Source organism: Triplophysa dalaica, chromosome 12 (genome assembly GCF_015846415.1).
Source record: "Triplophysa dalaica isolate WHDGS20190420 chromosome 12, ASM1584641v1, whole genome shotgun sequence".
NCBI lineage: Eukaryota > Metazoa > Chordata > Actinopteri > Cypriniformes > Nemacheilidae > Triplophysa > Triplophysa dalaica.
The window spans coordinates 13,553,476-13,570,617 of NC_079553.1; the positions used below are offsets into that span (position 1 = coordinate 13,553,476).

The 17,142-nt window shown below is 37.4% G+C and overlaps 1 protein-coding gene across 2 annotated transcripts in view; it reads left to right on the plus strand.

Moving 5' to 3' along the window:
• LOC130432813 (F-actin-uncapping protein LRRC16A-like) overlaps window positions 1-17,142 on the plus strand; it is an 87,194-nt gene that overhangs the window by 13,888 nt on the left and 56,164 nt on the right. For both annotated transcript variants that reach the window (XM_056762319.1, XM_056762320.1), the window contains exons 3-4: window positions 8,946-8,996; window positions 16,577-16,636. In XM_056762319.1, the coding sequence (XP_056618297.1) occupies window positions 8,946-8,996; window positions 16,577-16,636 (111 nt within the window). The remainder of the gene's footprint in view (window positions 1-8,945; window positions 8,997-16,576; window positions 16,637-17,142) is intronic.

Sequence of the window (17,142 nt, forward strand, 5' to 3'; positions counted from 1 at the left end):
GTGGTAAGAAAAGCTAAATATAAGCTGGGTAGGTATTTTCATTTTTTGTACCTCAGGCAAAGTTCTTTATAAAGCAAGCCAGTCCATTTAATGGACATCTTTGTTACTGCCCCGAGCAGCTTTTCTCAGTCACGCAAATATGCTCTGCTTGAACGGGGAATCCTCAAAAACAGTTTGACATTTTCCAAGTAGGAAATTTTCAAATGTGGAATTTCCAGTTGAACTTCACAGCAGTGAATGTGTGTTGTATGTCCTTCAGTTCACATCAGACTATAACATTGTATTTTTCACATTAGTCCATCTAATACAGGCCATACAGATGTTTTAGAGTAACAGCTGCCATAAAGACCAGCAAGTGCTGGCAACTCTTCTTAGTGCTTTTGTTTCTCTGGCATGTAATGTGTGGCAGTGTAAGCATGTGTTTGTTTCAGCGGGTCAGGCCCTGTTATGTAAAAGGCCTCACATCACATTGCCTGCTTTACTTCAGTGGACTGTAGCCTGTTTGAAGTTTGCATTGCAATGGAAACTGTTATGGGTGAGGTCCGGAGGGCCCGTCTGCTGATGAAAAGCTTTACGCAAAGCTCGCTCATTGTTTTGGACCTGGGAATCCTGCTTGTTTACAGTGGAGAATGATAGCATCACAGTCGTTGGCAGTCCTACACACATTTCCAGTTATAATGCACAGTCTGTGCTTGCGTACAAAGCTGAACTGTTATGGGCTCGCTGAATGATAATTATGACTCTTTCACTCCAATCGCCATTTTGCGGGGACTAACACATGTTGTCACATGCCTTTTGGTATCTTTTTGTGTACTGTACCCCTGCAGTATTTTCATTCCATGTCATGCTTATTAAAGTTTTGAACTGAAGTTCAAACTTGTACTACTTTTCGTTTGTGCGGCATAGAAACCTCATAGCAACTCTCACTCACAATACTTATTTGTGTAGCAATAAACTAAAAAGCACCAAGAGAATATTTGTAATCTCAAAGAGGTGTTTGCATTCTGTGCCCACAAGCTCAAGTTCAAAGTCTATACCTTAACATATTTCTTATGCCAATTATATTAAATAATAGGTGGTCTTTAGACATGAATAAATATATCGGCACCATATCTTGTGGTATATCTGGTGTTGTTTTCGTGTACCAGCTTATTTATGTGGTAGTATCGGGTTTCCTACTTTATGAATTGCTTCTTTGTATTAATGCACTGTTTTTTTACATTCATCTCAAACACTTAAGTGTATTTTTAAGGCAAATTTAACCAAATATCATGCAAGGAATTTGAGTTAAATGATCATGTAAGAATTTTGAAAAATGCAATGGCGGTGCCCATTCACTTGTAATGTAAGGACCGCCACAGAACCAATGCAAGTAAATGGGTGCCTGTCAATGACCATTCTTCAAAATAACTTCTTTGTGTTCTGCAGAAGTAAGAAAGTCAACAGATTTGAAATGACAAGAGGGTGAGTAAATATTGACAGGATCTCCCTTTTTGGGCGAACTATCCCTTTAAGTGTGATTTTTGTTAGTGATTTTAGAAATAACTTTCCTCCCTTATTCTAATAGATAGGACTCTGAGCTTGCTATGTATAAAAAAGCTGCTTGGAGATGTTGTAAACATGGTCACAGAGTGGCACGACTTTCTAAAATTGACTTTGAAAATTGCCTAAAACATCTTAGGACCTTATAGCAATGTTCTGGCAACCACTCAGGATTGTGGTGGTGAGTTTTACATTGAAAAGTGTTCCGTGTTTATATTTCTCCTCTGTTTATTTGATTGTCCCCGTGTTGTTATTATTTAACCCTCATCGGGACTAAGGTCAGGAAATGGACAGGAAATGATGTTAAACTAAATTATAATCTGCTTCACGACAGTTAGAGTCGCTTTGCTGTTTTATCAGTGCTGAATGTTCTGGGAGGTTTGTGTGATTTATGTTAACGTCTCCAGCGATCAGATTAGATTCAGCGTTTGCTTTCAAAGAACTGTCACTGACCTAATTGGGCCTGCAACCAACAACTCTAGCTGTTCAGGAAACGGCACCGCCCAACAGCCTGCCTACGTATCAGATATGTTCTTGCCCCGTCTTCTTCACAAAAACAGATAATAAGTCAATGGTTTTATCTTATTGCCAAACTTGCCTTCCATATCTTCAAAATCTAGTTTTAAGATAGAGAAAATGTTAATAGAATAGGGAGGGGGGGATGGTGGTCGAGTAATTGTACAGTACAGATTTATCCATGTTATGTCTATTGCAAGTTATTATTCTTGTTCATACATTTTCTTAGCATTTCAATTCCTTTAGTTAAACACATCTGCATCATGTGACATAATGTTGTCATGCACATCCCTGGGAGAAATAGCCCTTTATAAGTCTTAAGGCCAATGTTACTTTTTCATCTCCCAGCCATAGCCATTGCGAAAGCAAGCGTTGGACTGGTCTCAGTACAGTAGGGATTGGCTTCTCCTTATGTGCACTTCTAGTTTGCTGATCAACAAAGCAGTCACTGTTCAACTAAAGGACAGAGATCAGATGGCAATATTTGCTTTTAACCCCCCCCTCAGGTTTGATTTAACCATCAAAATATGAGGTGTATGGTACAAAATGGATAAAACACTAAACTTTAAAGGTATTTATTGGAATTATTTGGCTAAAACCATAAAGAGTGTAAATTTAACAAAATAATGCCAATACTGACTACAATTTAATATGTAATACTCAAACCGTTTTTCTGAGACTTGACTCAAAAAGCTTTGCTCATCTGATTTATTTTTGCTAAGCCTCCTTTAAATTCTTTTTAAATCCATTATTGATTATTATAAAAAAGCTAGGATGTTCAATTCATTCACTTTTAGGCATGACTGTGAAGATACTTATTAATGTTAAACAATGCATATTTTTAAACATTATTACCTAGACCCTCTGGGACTCTAGAAGCTGCATATTCTCGCTGCATAATATAGTGCCCATTCTTAATGTGAAACATTGAGCTAAATGTTTGCGACCTTCCATCAACAGACCTTATCAGCACAAGTGGGAATGTGAAAAGATAACAAAGCCGTACACATGTAGATAGCGGTTCCTCCCGTGATTCTCTGCACTGATAAACGGCTGCAGAGGACTGCCGCAGTGTCTTGTATATCAGCTGCTCAGTCAGCAGGTTTCCCGCCTTCGCTTCGGGTGAATTGATTGGGACAGGCCAATTTTCTCCACAGACATGGTGCTTGTAGTGCATAACCTGTTTTTTCCCGGAATATGACTGGAAAGACAAGCAATTAGTGGTAGTGTATCTTATTCTATTAAACTGTTCTATTGGAATATTAACCTCTTGGAACTGACAAATAACAAAACATCACAATTTAAATGTGTTGTTAGAATATCACAGGGGTTTTAATGACTTTTGCATTGAGTTTAATCATCATAGACAGCATATTTATTGATGTCAAAGTATGGCTAAATGATAGGACTAGTATTTTCAGCATTCAATCATTTCCATCTTAAATCTATTCAAACCATTAACTCCGAGACAGCGATTCATTTTGTTCACAGTGGGACATTTCATTCGTTCAAATGTTTTTGTAGATGTGACCCTAGAATTGTAAGACAGCACTGTACATATTAAGCTGACTGTTATTCTGCTCTTCACATCCCTTGTTTTATTTGTATCAGATGAAATGTTATTGCATATGTCATTTAAAAACCATCAAGTTTCATTAATGCAGACAGATTCAATAAAGGCTGTGATTTGGGCTTTTATGTAGTTACACCATCACTCGGACCTCTAGAGAGATGTAATGCTGTCCTTTTTAATACCTGCTTCATAATTGTGCACATACATCTCTTTGTGCGTGATGTGCTGACAAGCCTACTTTGCTCTGTTGCGCTTCACTACATCATGTGATAAGAAATGTCAGGCTTTTATTACAGGTTTGAAACTTGAAGTGTACTACTGGAATGTCTAGAAAGCATGAATGAGAATTATTAATGCTGCAGCGGTGACAGGAAAGAGCCCAATGAGACTGAAAAGATAGATTCACACTCGTTCGCGCATGCACATGGAGCAATAGGAACAGATGTTGTATCAATTATTTTACTCCTGACAGTGGGACCTGTTTAAAGGCTGGTTGTGGTAGGAAAATGAAAATGTTCTACCACGAAAATAGGCAAGAGGATAGGATGCAATTCTTCAGGTTTTCTGTTGTTTAAACCCATGAATATTATGTATTCTGAGGTAAGGAGTGACTATGAAAATATATGACACATTATCTATAGACGGAAAGGTTTCGTAGGAACCATAAAGGTACATTATGGTAGACTACTACTTGCTATCTTCTTAGACATTATATAGTAGCATTGTTGTTGTGAGATGTGGAGGTTTTTAGGACCCTGGCAGGCTCCCATCATGTGTAGGATTAGTCATGTCTCGCTGTCTGCTCCCCCCCCCCCCCCCCCCCCCCACAGTACGGCTGTGTAAGTAGGTTAATGTGAAGAGCCAAAGGGAATCCTACACACACACGCACATAATGACAAGCAGTAGTCAGTCCTACATTACAATGCAGACTATAGAGAGAACGTACACAAAACTGACTGTAACACACAGCATTGATATGCTAAAAGATTTATTGAGGCCTGTTGGTGATCATCACCTCTCTGCAGGTCTGAGATCTCTGTGTGTGTGAATGACCACAGTAACTGCAGGTCAGAAGGACAGATCCTGCTCTAGTAGACTAGCAAACAGATCACAAGAACAGCAGGTTTTAAATTGTGCTTTCCACAGCGTGATTTAAGAAAAGCACTTGGCTGAGATTTCAGGTGATTTCCTGCTCTCATTGTGAAGCAGTCATTTTAAAGGATAAGTGCTTTAGTTGAATAGAGGTCTGAAGGGGCGGTCACACCAGATTTTGTCTTCTGTTCTCTTCCTCTCATGTGCATGTTGACTGTGGGAGAATGGTCGCGTAACATACGAGAAAAATTCTTTTGCTGTGTTTACTTTTAAAGTTCAGGTTTGGTGAACTGCCCTGTCGTGTTTGATAAACGGAGGCTAAAAACATCACGGGTTGATTTCTAAACTCATCATTTGTATGAAAAATATGTTGCAATGTTGTTTTCTTTTGAATTGTGGCATATATCCTGTGCTGGAAAATGACCACAGATTCACTGAAGGGACAATATATAAATGTTTTACACTCACCATCAATTCTACCTTTTAAAACTTTATAAAGTAGCTCTCATATTGTCTTTCAGTATGAAGTTTAAAGTATTTTCAGTCTAAAAGTTCAGTTTGGTTATAAATATTGTATGTTACATGTTCTGAATTGATTTTAAAAAACCTGAAATGAGGATTAGAAATCTTTTCAGAGGGCTTGTGTCCATCTTTGTTCTCTTTCTTTCTTTCTTTCTTTCTTTTCTTTTCTTTATCTTGTCTCGAGTCATTTTGTGAGGCTACACAAGCACCCTGCTGCTTGGCTGAGTTTTTGGCAGGGTTTTAATGCCACCGCCTAAAAGTTTTTCGTCCGGGATGAGATGGGGTGAATGTCTCCATGGCGACAGGATGAGGAGGGGTAGGAAAGTAATGATGAGAACGCTGGTTTGACAGCGAGGATAATCAGAGGCCATGCATGCATGCGGTCAAGAAGAACAAAACCCAATCCTTATTCTTAAGGGAGTAAATTTGGAAAAATAAGTGGTACATTAACCTGAACCTCCCATAAAATGTATTTACTGGTACCATTGTTGTACTTCTTATTTATTGCTTGTTTGTTTGTTAAATGAAAAGTTTCTGTGCTAGTGGCAATAAAAAGAATGCTGTATGTGTCATAGTCACAGATGTTCTTCCAATTTAGTTTACTTCATAATCACAAAACAGTCAATAATGTTTTTTTTAACGGTTTGGGTTTTATTTTTCTTAAAATGTTGTCTTGTCCACAGCTGTGTTAGGTCTAGACACTTTAGGTCTAATAAAACAGTGTTTAAACTCTTTTAGGAACCACAAAGTTCATACGTGTGGAAGATGTATTTTGCCAGTTTCAAAAGTCAAATAATGCATGATAACATTTCCCATTTTATTGGCCTTTATTTAAATTATGGTCTTAAATAAACATAAAATAAGGAAGCCAAATATCACTTTTGTATTGTGTAAGTGAATAGAAATTAACATAGATTATCGGAGTGCGTGTGTTTGTATGTGTGTGTCTGTTGTTAGTAAGGGTGTGTCCATCATTACTGCATGCTTTGGTGCTGCCATCTGGAGATGCTGAGAGTTGATTTGCCAGAGCGATGAAAAGAAACACACACACACACAAACAGGAGGTGTACAAGTATGGGCTCAGCAAGTCTTAATGTCTGTCAATCAGCCTCTCATCAAACAGGTTTTCCGATTGTTAGAAACGGTGATAATATTTCTAGTAAAGAGTGATCTGTTTCCGTTTGATGTGTCTGTGATGTAATAGAGGTGTGAGATATGCATGTGTAATATCCTGTTCTGTCTGTGAAATGAAGCTGATCTCATTGCCTCTCGGCTATGTGTCTCCAGAGGCTAACGCATAACTGCGTGCCAGTCTCTATACTTTCGTCTCTTTCTTCCTGTGCTTTCATTTCATGTTGCTCTACTTTCTGTGTCTCTTTTACTTCTTTTTCAAATTCTGAGCATCTCTCTGGAGTCAGGCTGTAGTTTCTTATTCAGTGTTCTACTGGATCAAGAATGTGTCAACACTTAGTTTTTGATGTTCACAGTGGTCTATAACAGTTTCATGTATTTATTTTTTGAGCGTCTTTATGGCAAGCATTATTATTTCTGCCTCATACCTTCCCATAGGGTTAGAACTTTGTTGGGAGTTTGAGCACAGATCTTTCTGCATTTTTTTTACTTTAAAGGGATAGTTCACCACGAGATGAAAATTCTCTCATCATTCACTCACCCAGAGGTTGTTCCAAACCTGTATAAATATCTTTGTTCTGCTGAACACAAAGGAAGATATTTGGAAGAATGTCAGTAATCAAACAGATCTCATCCCCAATTTCCTGCCATGGTAGGGGAAATAAATACTATGGGATTCAATGGGGGATGAGATCGGTTTAGTTACTGAAATTCTTCCAAATATCTTTCTTTGTGTTAAAAAAAATGCTGGGTTTCTTCGACGTAGTCAACCAGTGGGTTATAAATAACTTTGTTTTTCCAGCCCAAAATGCTGGGTTGTTTTAACCCATTGTTAGGTCAAATATAAACTATTTTTAGGTTAATTCTAGGCGTCTACTCATGAGTGTCTGAAACGTCTTTGGTCAAGCACCTGGATTCGTATGGCCACCCTGAATCAAGATAACCGCTAACAGCGCCGTCTTTTTTTGGTCCTTGGGCCAACCAGACTCAACATCATGTTTTTTTTAACCTTGGGCCAACCGGAATCACGCGTCCTAAACGTCATGTTTGCTCCCGTGAAAAGCATTGCTAAAAGGCCAATCGAGGGACGAACACAAAGTGTCATCTCGGATAAAGAGAAAATGGCGTTGATATTTATTATTCAGTTCACCAGTGTGATCGAAACAGCTATGTTATGAGTGACAGTTGCCAGTCTCCCTTTCGAATTTCAGAATTTCAGAACCTGTAGGTAACAGATGAAATTAAATCATTATTTTAGAGACCGATAAATTTGCTTCATAATACATTAACATGTCGTCAGGGGCCGCACGGATTACTTTTATATTGGTTGGATCTACTTTTTAAACTTTCTTTTTTAAGAATGCTCTTAATAACTCATCAATCAGGCCCTGCACTTTATCTCTCTTAATAACTATTTATTATTTTCTCAATCCAGCATGTTTAAAAACCGAAACCAAAAAGTCAGACACACAAACGCTTTGCTTCTGAAGCGGACGCATCCTTTGTATTAGGAAAGACTTAAGGTACACCTCTCAGAAAACGTTGACAAATAAAGATCATTTTAGATATTTAATTACAACTTGGAGCATTGCAATCGTGCAACGGGGGAAATGTATTTATTTTTTTTCCATATTTTTCCTGTAGCTCATAAGTATTGTCATGTGATTAGCTGCTGCTCCATAGGTGTAATGTGGTGCACTTGAAAAACTTGTGCAGTGTTGTATGTTGATGACTGTCACCCTTTTTACCTCTTTCACCTCTTCTGAGTTTGCAGGTCTGTTTAAGTTCTACATATTTCTCAATCTAAATATGCCTTATAAATCCTTCAGAAAAAGATAACATCACTTCCCGTTTCAAAGAGTTTGATAAGATGACATCGATTGTGATGACATCACTGGTCTAGCATTTTTCAATCATCAGTTTTAAATATTCTGGACCTTTACAGATTCAATTAGTCCTGTTTGAACAGGATAGTTTTTCGTACTTGTCAGTTTCACCTGAAGCATTGATTGCTCAGTAGTGAGTGGAGAAGATAAATGATAAGGTCAATGTAGAAATCCGCTGTCAAAGAAACATCTGATATCCAGAAGAAAACCATTTGAATCCAGCCACCTTTGATGCACTTCTTTTTAAGGATGTAATCATTATTACATGCCAATGTCACCCTGAAATTGATTTGTGTTTAATGCAATGGTGTCAGCTTCAAGGTTGAGTGTTCTTCTTTCTCAAAATCAAAGCATTCCTAATACTTTTTTCTCGTTCATACACACAGGCATCCACTGTGTTTCCCTCCACCCAAAACCACAATAGCTTAACATACCTGAACCTACGGTTTCCCTGGAGAGCAGCCATCCACACAAGGCTGTTGTTTTATAGGGTTTTCGGCTTTCCTGAGGGTGTATCGATGTGTTCTCAAATAAATGAGCATTGTAATATTGTAAAGTGCCCTTCTGTGTCAATTCAACCAGAGGTCTCCAATTGAATGCTATGATTTTGTGGATTGTGGAAAGATAAATGAGGTCCATGTGCAAAAACTTGAAATTTATATTTTTCTCTGTCTCATCTGCAGGCATTGGCATCTCATCGGGGTTATCTTCTCAGTGCACGAATCCCCACCAAGGTAAGGAGATTAATGATGAGGCTCAGCAGTTATTTCCCAATGTGTCTTTGTCAAAATCAAATTCTCTCTGTAAAATTGGATCTGGGTTGAGTTGTGTAAGGACTGAAAAACTAAAACGCATCACACACCTCCATCCCACCTTTAAATAAATAGATACCGTCCCTTTCTGCTCTGGGCCTGAGAAGATTACGAGGAGTTATTTTCGCTGGTGGCCTGCTCTCCACTGACTCTCACTGTAGCCAGAGCTGAAAGTGAAGAGGATCAGTTAATCATGTTGTGACATCCCATAATGCCACAGACTAAGGCTTCCTATTAGTGGTAAATGGATCGGATAGATTACTGAACAGCTTAAGTAAATCAACTTGGGCAATGCCTGGGTTCAAGTAGCTACCAAAGGCAGTGCATTGTGCATAAACATGACATGTACCGTACACACACGCACACAATGTTAAGCAAATAAAATGGTTTCTATTCTGAGCTAATTATATAACACTTAGAAACTATGTTTATTGAACTCAAATTGTAGGTTCAGTGGTTCTATTCGTCTGTCCGACTAATGCCTCCAGATTCACTTTTTAAAGCATTTTCAATATGTTTGGAAGGAAAACAATGCAGGTCATGTTTTGAAGAGAGAAAACTCTACACATAAAGTTTTTTTAAGCATGCAGCATACCTGGAGTGCTTCAAAAGGCTACAATTGAATTAAACAGATCTAGTGTACAAGTGCAAAGTGGAGAGGCGGTGCTGTGTTTTATATGTAATCTTTAAGCACACAAGGGACTCATGATGCTCCCATTTGGTTGCTTTTTTCATGGTCTTGAGAGCACTTCACATAATGCTTGTGATCATATTGTGCCTTATGAACACCTAGTGCTCCGGTTACTTTGCGTTTTAATGTAAACACCCGAGTGAAGAAGTCCTGGTACAATGGATATGCAAAGACACGTGGGTTTATGTTTGGTGCTGTTTTATAGGATTTAACTGTGAACACGCTTTCTATTGGCTGCTACTGCAACTCGTTTTGTTCACAGGAGAACATAGAGAAAACATTGCAGAATCTAGACATACAAATTTTACATTTCTGATCGAAGACATTTATAATGCAATGCATACAATTTTTAAATCTTTAGGAAAACTTTGTACTGGTAAGTACAGTAGTAAAACATGGTATGTGTTCACTAGCATGAAATAAATCCGCTTACAACGACAGTGCCAGCAGTGTGGCAATTGTGTGTGGGGTGTGTCTGTAGAATGTGATGCAGCTGTGAATGTCTTGAATATGGCTTATGATTTATGATCTGCCAAGAACCCATGTATGCATAAAAGTAGTTTGAAGAAAAAAATAATTACTTTGGAAATATCTATTTTTACCCTTCTATCTGTTAGTAACCTACTATAAGAGCTGCACAACTCTGGATAAATTAAGAATCAAAATTTTTTGGTTGCAAATATAGATCACGATTTTCTTCCCAGATAGCACAATCTATCTGTTTTACGTCTATTTGACGTCTGCATTTACAACTGCAAGACATCTCGGACATCAATACGTAGTTTGCTTATCTGCAATACGTCTCGGAGACGTCTGATCGTCTGTAAAGATCTACTAAAGATCTGGAGATATGCTGCGTAAAAACATCTGCTTATCATCTTAGAAAGATCAGCTTTACATCCAATCTAAATCATTAACATCTTACAGACATCTTCTAGATGTTTTTATGACGTCTGACAGCAGATATCTCTGAGACTTATTGCAGAAGAGCAAACTATGTATTTTAGATGTCTTGCAGATGTAAATACAAACGTCAAATAGACATGAAACGGATGTATGTGTTCTATCAGGGTTACAATTCTAAATGATGGCTAGAAGTAATACATCATTTCCTAGAGGTTCTGAGAAAAAAATAGATATAAAAAGTTTAATATGGTAAGGTAATATTTGGGACTTAACTTCAAAATTATTAAATATTTCATGGTTAACCTTAGTGAGGGAATTCTTGGTGAACTATAGTGTTTTTTTTAACAAAACTTAAACTACCTTAAAATTATTAATCCATTGAGGTAACTTGTATATGTATGAAATATTTCTACAGTCAAACAAATTCATAAGAGGACCTTTGCGATTAAATGTCTTTAAAAAAATGTATCAATTTGCCTGACATCTGCAGATGGCTTGAAGAGGTCTTTAAAGAAAGAGACAACTATAATATAGTATACAAACAGTATTTACCTAGATACAGCCAACATAAAATGCTGGGCAACTTGATGAAGAGCTTCCCTAAACCGTAAATACAGAGATAAGCGCCACACTCTTTCATGACGTGTTTTTCCGTAATGACAGATATAAGTGAGCAGCAGCAGCGCCAACACAGATTACAGCGTTAGGATTTTAGTATGAGGTCTAATAGACACGGGAGAATAGTTGATTTTCATTTATTAGAGCGTGTGGGTGTTTGAATCTAGATTGCGATCGTTTAACAATTAATCGTGCAGCTCTATCTATTATTGGGTCATTCATCCTCTTAGTGTTTGGCTAGAGAACATGAGTGCTTGTCATCGGTCATGGAAAGATGATCGTGTGGGTCTAAATAACATTTTTATATCAATTGTTTTGTTTATGATTGGTTATGCTGGCAATTTGGACCCTGAGATTTGATTGGTTACAATAGAGAGATGGTTGCGGCCCAGAGAGAGTCAAAACCTGAACACAGATGGAATATGGCCTTAAAAGCATGCAGTGAGGTCTGGTTTTACTTTTAAGAGGGTTTGACGAAAATGCAGTCAAGTCCAAGATGTGCAGCGCCAAGCTGGCATACGGGTGAGTCTACAACAAGTTCGATTCATTATCATCTTACACAAAGCACACGAGCGGTGCGATGGAATTCGGCAAAACACAATAGAAACCAAAGGCGTTCGTTTGCGTGTCATCGCCGCATCCAGTCTAATCAGAATTTCTGTTTGTGTTGGTTTCTAGGTTTTTGTCGCACTGAACGCAGAGCAGGGCACTTGTCTATTCCAATGGAAGTGCACACTTGCGAGCTTGAAGCTCAGATTCCGTAGGCATTGATTGAAAAAGGAGCGTTGCGTAGTGCACACTCTTGAGCGCCAAATGCTCGCCCCAGTAGAAACGCACTGTTACATTTAAACACAAAATGTTAGGTGATACCACTACCAGATAGGCAAGTCGTATTTTACTGTCAGACACCAACAGATAGAAATGTTACTGCAGAGAATATGACGCTAATGCTGATATTTTTGCTAAATGTTTACTGTATTTTCAAAAACATTGTGTTAATTTACTTATTTACTCGATCTTGTCATAGTTCTATCAACATATATTTTCGTATCAGAGTTGTAACTAAAATCTTTACATTATTGACATGTGGCACATGTCCCGGCCCCCGCTCAAGCCCCACCCCGATTACAGGAGTACTCGTTTTTCCAACATTTCCAGTACTCAAAATGAAATGTGGTCAAAAATGCCCATCCCTAGTTCCTCCTGAGATGTAGACCAAGAGTATGCATACCCGAGAAAGGTGGAGTAGATAACGGAAGCGTTTGTCATTTAAAAAAGGTTTAACATGCATACGACAATGTTGTCAAAACAATCTGCGTTTAAATGGATCTGGGAAAACGAGTTAAAACAGTGTATTATGCATGACAGACCAGTTGGTGATGTCACTTTGTAAAGAAACACTGTGAGGCTGTGTACATACGCATCCCAAAAGCGCTTTTTAATACCTTTTGTGTTTAGAATTTGGCAAACGTAAATAATGTAATCTACTTTTTGCTTTAGAAACGTTAAACAAAGTTGCACAAACACACAGTCCTGTAGGCCATCCATTGTTGTTTTGAGTGTTCTTCTTTATGCCTAAAGACAGAATACGCAATCTGCATACGCTTGACATCCCAGTTTTGCATTTTCACAGTCTACACAGAGACGACAACGGTGTCTTGCACGTTAAAAACTTGTATGTTTTCAAATTTATGGTTTTTCAGTCCACCAATATGTTGTTGTTTTGCCAAAAGTGCATAAAAAAAATTATGTTTTAAGATGATAAGGTTGTCGCATAAACTGACCCTAAAGAAACTCTTGACACTTCACCCTAATCTGATTGAGTTGAGATTAGCTCTTGAGCTTCATTTAGTGTCAGCGGGGGGCTTATTGAGATCATTGTGATAAAAACTGTTTCATAGAGCCAATTAAAGTTGCTTAATCAAATGAATTAATTGCCCTCATCTTTTCATGTATTTTGCACATATAAATCTGGAGAGATTTAAACTGAATAAATTGTTATCAACACGTTGCATCCCTCACTTAACAATGGTTTAACTATTTTATATATATTTTTTTTTTTGTAGAAACATATATTAACCACAAGGTCTCACTATATTGATTATAGTCCAATTATGATATTTCTAGTAAAACAATGGTAATCTAAATAGCTATTCATGCAATTCACTCATTCACACATTAAATTAATCAAAGAATAGTTAATTTTCTTAAAGCGGGCGTAACACACAGGTTTCTGCCAATCTCATATTAATCTTGAGTACCTATAGAGTAATATTGCATACTTCGTATCCTCAAAGAGTATTTAGTTTGATCACATTTATAAAGATAGATACAGCTTTAAGATTGTTTCCGAAAACATATGGCGTGTGCAGGGGGGAGGGGTAGGGTGAACCAAGACATGTGCGCATCCATTGTCATCAAAACACAGACATCAGTTTCACTCACCGCATGTCCGTCATCTTTGAACGCTGGGACATCGCCATATATCAATTTCAAATGATCTCCAAATCCAGCATTATATCCACAGTTAATATAACATTCATTACCCAAATCCAGTGAACAAACGAACACCTTAACTTCGCGAACATATGCTATCTCTCTCTCCTGCTTACAAGTGAAAGTGACGTCTGCGCATGCTCCTTCTCCTGCTCTCCTGTGGAGAATTTCCGGGAGAATTGTCCAATAATGACCAAGAAAAGTTGTTTAAATTCTACACAATATGCCCAACTCGTTTTTTGACAAGTTGACCATGTTAAGCATGAGAAGACAGCGTGTTTAACATTGTTAAGAAGTCAGAATGCATGACAATTCATTGCAGGGCTTCTTTTAACTCTTTCACCGCCATTGACGAGTTATCTCGTCATTTAAAAAAAAACTGTTCCTCGCCAAAGACGAGTTATTACGGCCATCAGTTTTGGTACTGTTTTACAGCAGGTGGCGCTATTACACACCTTTGGGAAAAAGTACAGAGTCCCAGAACCTAGAACGTATATGTTTAAGCGGTTTTTAATGATTTGGGCGGAATCTTTGACAAAAAACGTTAATTATCTCAGCTGTTTAATCAAAATGATGCATTTTTGAAGAAACCCCTACCCACATCTACAGAGTGATAAAAAACTAACAAATAAAGATAGAAGATTATGGTTTCTTTTGTTTAAAAGCTGAGACTCTGTTTCTTTCATTTCATGTTTGTCCATTTATTGTTTATGGAAAATTTACTGTGAGCCATTAAAGTTGGGTAAAAATGTAAAAAAACGCTGGCGTTGACAGGCAACTTAAAAAAAAAGCTGGCGGGGAATGAGTTAAGGAAATGCTGTTGCTAGGGTCTTAAGTTGGTTGCTATGATTAGAGGACACTTACTGGCCCAGTAAAAAGGGACCATCCTAATATTCTGGTCTTATTAAAATTCAACAACATCTGGACTGTATTGAAAGAGAAGACAGAGGTTCCTCTTACAGTATTTACTTCCTTTTATCATTAAACAACTGAAGCCATTGTGAAGATAAAGTTTATGTATATGTGTCAGAATCATGGTAATGTGTTTATTAGGGGGAAGGTTACTGAACATTTATGAGTGTATGAAAGTGACTGATAGTTCAGTTACAGTAAAAAGAGAAAACATGGGATTTTTTAAAATAATTTAGTTCCTCAATTCTCACACTTACTGTCACTTGTGAAATTATTTACCACTAATTTACCTTCTAGATCTCTTGCGGATATGTTTTGTAACCACAGCGAAGTGTCTAAATGGGTGTGTTAGTTTATTGGGCGATACTGTATACGGGCTGTGTGTTTTTGCTCAGGATATGAGCATCTCATCTCTTTTTCCAAGTATAAATGAGACTGTGGGTAATTGAACAGTTAAACATATACTTTCATCTCCCCTTACCTGTGAGTTTCAGAGCAGGCATCTGTCTCTCAGAGCATGAGCACAATTTGCCGTCCAATTGTAGGTTGTTGAACGACTATGAGCTATAAATGGGCAATGCCAGCTTTATGGATGTGTCATTTTCAGTCAAAACGTCAAATACATAAAAATTGTATCAAAATGTAGAACCATCTGTTTAAATACATAAATATTTCAGCAATGTTGGTAGATTTTATTCCACTTTATAACACGGCTCGTTGGAATCCTTATTCTGATTGGCCAGTCGCAACATTTGCAGGTTCATTATTCCCAGATAACAACCTCTCAAAACTACTCAAAACACATGGTAACACGGGTGCAGCAAATCTTTTTGACAGGTTTTTTTTGACAAATTAAATGTAAACACACAGTATGTCATAAATTTCATAAAATGTATGACATTGTATATACAAATGATTAAACCAAATTACCTGTTCGTGCCATTTAACATCGTTCTTACCTTAATTCCGAGTAAGTAAACAGCTTTTCCGCACGGAAAGTCTACATTCGGTAAAAATTTGCTAATAAAATATTTAAATTTCATGTCTTTTTTTTTCTCATGTGGCATGTAGCTGTGTAGTAACCAGGATAACGAACAAGCAGCCAACTGTTATCTTGAAATAAGCCCCTCCAGTTAGATACAAGACCCTCCGCTTCACGTGGTCACACTGTCGGGGCTTATTTCTGCGATAACAACTGGCTCCCTGTACATTATCCCTTACGTATCAGTAGTCTCAATCAAAATACTAAAGTTGGAGTTTATGTGTGTTGGTGTGTGTGGTCAGTGGCCATGTTGGAAGAGTGGCCTGTCACTCTTCGTCATAGAAAGTGTCAGCCCTTGCGCGTGTGTGTGTTGTGTGTGCGTTGTGTGTGCTAGTGCAGAGTGGAAGAAAGACCTTTATTTTGATGCTGAATCTGTTGAACCGTAACTCAAGGGAGCCAGTCATGCAGTGTATGTGGCAATTTAGGGAAACACACACTCTGACAAGCCCTTCAGAATCATTATGACGTGTGGTTGTGTGCAAAAGGTGTGTGTGACTGCGGTTTGTGTGGGTGCTTTTGTATGTTCCAGCAGCACATGTTCCCTCTGGGGACGTGTGTGTGAATATTAACTATATAAAAGTTAATTATTAATGATCAATGAAGTCTTTAGAAACCGGCCTTTCCGGTTTCAGACTTTAGTTCATATCTGTAAAATCAGGTCTTGTTATTTGTTTATATTTGAGAATATGTGCGATCGTAATGGTGGTAGAACTGAGTCATATTTTACCCTCTGGGATGTAATGCTGCTATTTTAGGCTAAAACTTTGAGCTTGGACAAAAAACGAATGCATTTAATGTGTGAGGTCATGATGTATTCGTAGCGTTTCTCTGTTTTAGGTGGAGCAGACTTTCAATTATTTGGAGATTCAAGGCATCACATGTAGCAAGCCCACACAGGTAATAGATCACTGTTTGTGGAACTAACAGATGTGTCAAAACGCACTGACCCTGTGCAATGAATTAAATATATATATATATATATATATATATATATATATATATATATATATATACTGTACATACAATTAAAATAAAAAATATATAAGAAAATTTGGTAACACTGTACAAAAGGTTAATTAAAAAGAATAGTAAATACATTAACTAATATAATGTACCATGAGCAATATATGTTTTGAGGGTTTATTTAAAGATCCTTGTTAGTGTCAATACAATTGTTAAAGCTATTCACTGTGCATTTACTAATGTGAACAGATACAACTTTTGAATGAAAAAATGTATAAGTACAAAAGCTAAAATTAACATGAAACAAAACAGTTTTTTTCAATTAATAGTAAATTAAATAATAAAAAAGACATTTCAGAAACTGTAAATAACAAGAACACATAGCAAATAGAGTACAGGATAATGCCAAATTCGTATGTATTTGCCAAATGCATCCATGT